At 53.7% G+C, this 7,500-nt stretch overlaps 2 protein-coding genes across 2 annotated transcripts in view; one reads left to right on the top strand and one right to left on the bottom strand.

The window, feature by feature from the left end:
- The window catches only part of OPA3 (outer mitochondrial membrane lipid metabolism regulator OPA3), a 37,129-nt gene extending 32,077 nt beyond the window's left edge, over positions 1-5,052 (top strand). The window contains exon 2 of the mRNA XM_063938437.1: positions 4,606-5,052. Coding sequence (XP_063794507.1) covers positions 4,606-4,937 — 332 coding nt within the window. The 3' untranslated portion in view covers positions 4,938-5,052. The remainder of the gene's footprint in view (positions 1-4,605) is intronic.
- A 372-nt stretch (positions 5,053-5,424) lies between these two features.
- VASP (vasodilator stimulated phosphoprotein) overlaps positions 5,425-7,500 on the bottom strand; it is a 120,714-nt gene continuing 118,638 nt past the window's right edge. Inside the window, exon 12 of the mRNA XM_063938436.1 lies at positions 5,425-5,992. Within this exon, the coding sequence (XP_063794506.1) occupies positions 5,955-5,992 (38 nt within the window). The 3' untranslated portion in view covers positions 5,425-5,954. The remainder of the gene's footprint in view (positions 5,993-7,500) is intronic.

Raw genomic sequence — 7,500 nt, forward strand, 5'->3', positions numbered from 1 at the left:
GTGTTATGTGTGTGTGCGCTGTCCGCTTATTACTGGCCGGTGGTGCTGGGTATAATATGCTCGGTGTGTGTGTGTATGCTGTCCGCTTATTACTGGCTGGTGGTGCTGGGTATAATATGCTCGGTGTTATGTGTGTATGTGCTGTCCGCTTATTACTGGCTGGTGGTGCTGGGTATAATATGCTCGGTGTTGTGTGTGTGTGTGTGCGTGTGCTGTCTGCTTATTACTGGCTGCTGGTGCTGGGTATAATATGCTCGGTGTTGTGTGTATGTGCTGTCCGCTTATTACTGGCTGGTAGTGCTGGGTATAATATGCTCGGTGTGTGTGTATGCTGTCCGCTTATTACTGGCTGGTGGTGCTGGGTATAATATGCTCGGTGTTGTGTGTCTGTGCTGTCCGCTTATTACTGGACGGTGGTGCTTGGTATAATATGCCTGATGTGTGTGTGATGCGCGCGCTGTCCGCTTATTACTGGCCGGTGGTGCTGGGTATAATATGCCCGGTGTGTGTGTGCTGTCCGCTTATTACTGGCTGGTGGTGCTGGGTATAATATGCTCGGTGTTGTGTGTCTGTGCTGTCCGCTTATTACTGGACGGTGGTGCTGGGTATAATATGCTCGGTGTGTGTATGCTGTCCGCTTATTACTGGCTGGTGGTGCTGGGTATAATATGCTCGGTGTTGTGTCTGTGCTGTCCGCTTATTACTGGACGGTGGTGCTGGGTATAATATGCTCGGTGTGTGTATGCTGTCCGCTTATTACTGGCTGGTGGTGCTGGGTATAATATGCTCGGTGTTGTGTGTCTGTGCTGTCCGCTTATTGGCTGGTGGTGCTGGGTATAATATGCTCTGTGTGTCTGTGCTGTCCGCTTATTACTGGCCGGTGGTGCTGGGTATAATATGCTCGGTGTGTGTGTGCTGTCCGGTGGTGCTGGGTATAATATGCTCGGTGTGTGTGTGTGCTGTCCGCTTATTACTGGCTGGCGGTGCTGGGTATGATATGCTCGGTGTTGTGTGTGTACTGTCCGCTTATTACTGGCTGGCGGTGCTGGGTATAATATGCTCGGTGTTGTGTGTGTGTGTGTGTGTGTGCGCGCTGTCCGCTTATTACTGGCCGGTGGTGCTGGGTATAATATGCTCGGTGTTGTGTTGTGTGTGTGTGTGTGTGCGCTGTCCGCTTATTATTGGCCGGTGGTGCTGGGTATAATATGCTCGGTGTGTGTGTGTGTGCGCTGTCTGCTCATTACTGGCTGGTGGTGCTGGGTATAATATGCTCGGTGTGTGTGTGTGTGCGCTGTCTGCTCATTACTGGCTGGTGGTGCTGGGTATAATATGCTCGGTGTGTGTGTGTGCGCTGTCTGCTCATTACTGGCTGGCAGGGCTGGGTATAATATATTCGGTGTTGTGTGTGTGTGCATGCTGTCCGCTTATTACTGGCTGGTGGTGCTGGGTATAATATGCTCGGTGTTGTGTGTGTGCTGTCTGCTCATTACTGGCTGGTGGTGCTGGGTATAATATGCTCGGTGTGTGTGTGTGTGTGTGCGCGCTGTCTGCTCATTACTGGCCGGTGGTGCTGGGTATAATATGCTCGGTGTGTGTGTGTGTGCGCTGTCTGCTCATTACTGGCTGGTGGTGCTGGGTATAATATGCTCGGTGTGTGTGTGTGCGCTGTCTGCTCATTACTGGCTGGTGGTGCTGGGTATAATATGCTCTGTGTGTGTGTGCGCTGTCTGCTCATTACTGGCTGGCAGGGCTGGGTATAATATACTCGGTGTTGTGTGTGTGTGTGTGCATGCTGTCCGCTTATTACTGGCTGGTGGTGCTGGGTATAATATGCTCGGTGTTGTGTGTGTGCTGTCTGCTCATTACTGGCTGGCGGTGCTGGGTATAATATGCCCGGTGTGTGTGTGTGTGTGTGTGTGTGCTGTCCGCTTATTACTGGCTGGTGGTGCTGGGTATAATATGCTCGGTGTTGTGTGTCTGTGCTGTCCGCTTATTACTGGACGGTGGTGCTGGGTATAATATGCTCGGTGTGTGTATGCTGTCCGCTTATTACTGGCTGGTGGTGCTGGGTATAATATGCTCGGTGTTGTGTGTCTGTGCTGTCCGCTTATTACTGGACGGTGGTGCTGGGTATAATATGCTCGGTGTGTGTATGCTGTCCGCTTATTACTGGCTGGTGGTGCTGGGTATAATATGCTCGGTGTTGTGTGTCTGTGCTGTCCGCTTATTACTGGCTGGTGGTGCTGGGTATAATATGCTCTGTGTGTGTGTGTGTGCGCTGTCTGCTCATTACTGGCTGGCAGGGCTGGGTATAATATACTCGGTGTTGTGTGTGTGTGTGCATGCTGTCCGCTTATTACTGGCTGGTGGTGCTGGGTATAATATGCTCGGTGTTGTGTGTGTGCTGTCTGCTCATTACTGGCTGGCGGTGCTGGGTATAATATGCTCGGTGTGTGTGTGCATGTGCATGCTGTCCGCTTATCACTGGCTGGCGGTGTGAACTCAGAGTGCGGGGCCTGATTCAGGTGCTGTTGGAGTTGCGATCCCCCCCAGTTATAGCGCTGTATGGTGGCGTAGTAGGAGGCGTCTATTACAAGCAGATGCGACCTGCTGCACTAATGGTCCCAGCTTGTCCTAAGATGCAGCATCTGATCTGTCTCCCACCATCGGTGCCGCACAAGCCGCCCGTCGCAGAGGTCAGGAAATCTCCCTCCTACGTCACAGATCCCTGACCTCTTCCCTCCCCCTAAACAGAGGCCGTCGCTGCCCCCGAACGTCGCAGGACTCATTTGCGCTCCAAACGCTGGTACTCTATGTATGATAGCGCTGAAATGAGCCGCCTGATCTGTTGTCATTCTGTGCTCTGATTGGATGAGAGCAGGATGCGGTCAGTCCAGGCCTGAGTACATTACCGGCGGCCTGCTTCTGGCACCTGGTTGGGCTGCACATCGTGCTGTGGGCAGTGGCTGATGACGGTCAGTAGGGTGACCCGTATCTAATAGAGATTACCCTCATTACCCAGTGACCAGACCGCGGGGGGACACTGAACACATTTGGGTAAGAAATGTTTAAAAACAAAATAACGTAAGATTGATGTTTCACCCCGTGGATCTCTCGGTCTGTCTCCGAGCTTGTACAGGCGACACCAGCTGCCGACATGACGCATCGCCTTCTACAGGTGTCCCGTCTAGAGATGCAGTCAGTACTGGTGTCCCATTGGGTGGGGTAGAGAAACTACACTGTAAGTAGCGCTGGGACAAGGACGCCGCCTGGCGGATATCCGGCGCGCCTTATAGTAATGCTGGTGTTCTACATATCATCAATGTGGTGTCGCATATGATAAACAGTGATCCAGCCAATCGGGTCCTGTCATTTATCATACACATGACAGCCATGGGCTGATTGGCTGGATCACCATTTATCATACACACAAAGTTTTACATAGCTAAATACTGTTGCGCCCTCTTACAACTTTGCTCCGCATGACGCCGAATGTCTTTTCCCGCAGAAATGTGTCTTAGACGCAATGTAATGTAATAGGACGCACGAGCAGCTTCTGCTGATTAAAGTGATGCCTGTATTCTGTGTGTAATAGCGGCTGTATCTGCATCCGAAATGCAACGTTTCTGTCTTCCTGGAAAACACTGTAGCAGAGCATTCTGTATGCAGATAGTCGGTCTGTAGCTCTGTGTGGTCGCGCGCTCCGTGTGACGCACCTGCAGCTCTCTGGGCTCCCGCGCTCCTTGCGATACACCTGCAGCTCTCTGGGCTCCCGCGCTCCTTGCGATACACCTGCAGCTCTCTGGGCTCCCGCGCTCCTTGCGATACACCTGCAGCTCTCTGGGCTCCCGCGCTCCTTGCGATACACCTGCAGCTCTCTGGGCTCCCGCGCTCCTTGCGATACACCTGCAGCTCTCTGGGCTCCCGCGCTCCTTGTGACTCACCTGCAGCTCTCTGGGCACCCGCGCTCCTTGTGACGCACCTGCAGCTCTCTGGGCTCCCGCGCTCCTTGCGATACACCTGCAGCTCTCTGGGCTCCCGCGCTCCTTGCGATACACCTGCAGCTCTCTGGGCTCCCGCGCTCCTTGCGATGCACCTGCAGCTCTCTGGGCTCCCGCGCTCCTTGCGATACACCTGCAGCTCTCTGGGCTCCCGCGCTCCTTGTGACTCACCTGCAGCTCTCTGGGCACCCGCGCTCCTTGTGACGCACCTGCAGCTCTCTGGGCTCCCGCGCTCCTTGTGACGCACCTGCAGCTCTGTGGGCTCCCGCGCGGCGTGTGAACATACATTGGGCCTCGTGTGTGAAAGCATTGAGGCTGGAGACGGTGTGCTCGTACGCTATAGGCTATATATGGCTTTTCTATATAATTGTGCAGTCATTTATATAGGCTATTGGACATTCCTGTCGGCACTGTGGCTGATCTGTCGGCGGCTATTATCCGGTCACATTTGGCAGAGGAGAGTTACTGTAGGTTGTGTGTCTGTGGCCTAGTAAAGGCAGCGTGTGAGTGAGAGAGGGTGACCCGGGGTCTGCGGGGTCCTCACACAGGGGGGAGGGGTCACTGCTGCTCTCCTGTAGCTGACGGCCTCTTCTTCTTCTTGCAGCGTATCACTGGATTGAGATGCGGGCGAAGATGAGAATTATGGGCTTCCGTGGAGCGGCCATTAAGCCCATGAACGAGGAAGCCGCCGCCGAGCTGGGTGCAGAGCTCCTGGGCGAAGCCATCATTTTTTTAGTAGGAGGCGGCTGCATGGTGGCGGAGTACTCGCGGCAGTCTGCCAACGCCCGCAGGAAAGAGGAGGAGCTGGAGGCCCGGCTGCACTCGATGGAGGCCGAGATTGCACGGTTAGGTCTCCTGTCGGATGAGCTGGACGCACGCGCCCGGGCCGCAGAGAGGAAACAGACAGTGACAGTGGCAGCCTCGCCACGCGTGTAACAATTCACCTGTCCTGCGCCTGTGCGGGACGTCTCAGGAACAGTGACCACGGTACAGGGCAGAACCCCTGAGGACTGAAATGTGTATATACCGGAAATAAAGGAACATTATTGTGCGGGATGCGTCTCTGTGTAACACTCGCTCTGCGACACCACACCTGCGCCATCCCATACCCCACTCGCTCTGCAACACCACACCTGCGCCATCCAATAGCCACTCGCTCTGCGACACCACACCTGCGCCATCCAATAGCCACTCGCTCTGCGACACCACACCTGCGCCATCCAATAGCCACTCACTCTGCAACACCACACCTGCGCCATCCAATAGCCACTCGCTCTGCGACACCACACCTGCGCCATCCCATACCCCACTCGCTCTGCAACACCACACACCACACCTGCGCCATCCAATAGCCACTCACGCTGCGACATCACACCTGCGTCATCCCATACCCCACTCACGCTGCGACATCACACCTGCGTCATCCAATAGCCAAAGTCTTTATTTCTAAAAAAAGTTACAAAAAAAGTTCTATATATATATATATTGGCATAAAATAATAATCCAGAAGCCCTTATCCCTTGCACGCCTTCCCGCGCCACATGTGCTGACGGAGGCCCTTCTAGCCGTTCCAGTGTCTGACCCGATTACTCTATGTCCTATGTACCCGCCACCGCGTGCTCTGTAGCAACTTATTCTGCTACCCGAGAATTTTTGTACAAAATTGAAATGATTAAAAAATAATATTTAAAAAATAACCCGTTAATTATCCCATTGAAAATCCTATTGGTGGAAGCTCGACGCTTCTGCGGACCCGCTCCGAGACTCTGCGGCATGTGAGGAGGGGTGAGGCCAGTGAGCGCGTGTCGGACAGAAGCTTTTAGTGGGGACAGATTAGCAGGAGGGGGGGGCCGCAGCTCCCTGCCCTCTCATTGGTGGGACCGCTGCACAGCAGAGGAATGATTGCACAGTCGCTGGAGCCTGAGACATCACAGGAGGAGGTGACCGCTGAAATCACGGTGTGCCAGATCTGCGCAGTTCCTGCATAAAGGCTGGAGACAGAGAGGGGGTTAGTGAGGATGTGTAATAACATATCTCATGCCATACCTCTCACAGTATTACACAGAAGGCTATCACAGGGTGCTCACTGTACCATGCCACAAATCTCTGATAATCCATCCCACATCTAGTGTTCACTCTAGGAATTTTTTAGGGCAGGGTGCTGATCACGGGTAGGGCACATTTTTCATTCGGGAGGGCACATTTTTCAATTAGAAGGGCAAAATTAGGTACATACTATAATGCTTGGTCCTCCCATTCCCACATGATAAAGAATGGGCAGTGCGCGCCAAAGGCGAAAATTTAGGGGCGTTGTTTTTCGTGGGGTTAGGGGCATGGCCACATAATAGTGGCAATTCACATTACACCACACAATAGTGCAGCTAATACACACTGCACCAGGTAGAACCTCCTATACACACTGCGACAGGTAGAGCACGTTATACATATTGCGCCAGGCAGAGCACGTTATACACATTGCACCAGGTAGAGAGCACTGAGACACACTGCACCAGGTAGAGAGCACTGAGACACACTGCACCAGGTAGAGAGCACTGAGACACACTGCACCAGGTAGAGAGCACTGAGACACACTGCACCAGGTAGAGAGCACTGAGACACACTGCACCAGGTAGAGAGCACTGAGACACACTGCACCAGGTAGAGAGCACCGAGACACACTGCACCAGGTAGAGAGCACCGAGAAACATTGCACCAGGTAGAGAGCACCGAGAAACATTGCACCAGGTAGAGAGCACCGAGAAACATTGCACCAGGTAGAGAGCACTGAGACACACTGCACCAGGTAGAGAGCACTGAGACACACTGCACCAGGTAGAGAGCACTGAGACACACTGCACCAGGTAGAGAGCACCGAGACACACTGCACCAGGTAGAGAGCACTGAGACACACTGCACCAGGTAGAACCTCCTATACACACTGCGACAGGTAGAGCACGTTATACATATTGCGCCAGGCAGAGCACGTTATACACATTGCGCCAGGTAGAGAGCACCGAGACGCACTGCACCAGGTAGAGAGCACTGAGACACACTGCACCAGGTAGAGAGCACTGAGACACACTGCACCAGGTAGAGAGCACCGAGACACACTGCACCAGGTAGAGAGCACCGAGACACACTGCACCAGGTAGAGAGCACTGAGACACACTGCACCAGGTAGAGAGCACTGAGACACACTGCACCAGGTAGAGAGCACCGAGACACACTGCACCAGGTAGAGAGCACCGAGACACACTGCACCAGGTAGAGAGCACCGAGAAACACTGCACCAGGTAGAGAGCACCGAGACACACTGCACCAGGTAGAGAGCACCGAGAAACATTGCACCAGGTAGAGAGCACCGAGACACACTGCACCAGGTAGAGAGCACCGAGACACACTGCACCAGGTAGAGAGCACCGAGAAACACTGCACCAGGTAGAGAGCACCGAGAAACATTGCACCAGGTAGAGAGCACCGAGAAACATTGCACCAGGTA

The sequence above is a fragment of the Pseudophryne corroboree genome, chromosome 8 (assembly GCF_028390025.1).
Source record: "Pseudophryne corroboree isolate aPseCor3 chromosome 8, aPseCor3.hap2, whole genome shotgun sequence".
Lineage (NCBI taxonomy): Eukaryota > Metazoa > Chordata > Amphibia > Anura > Myobatrachidae > Pseudophryne > Pseudophryne corroboree.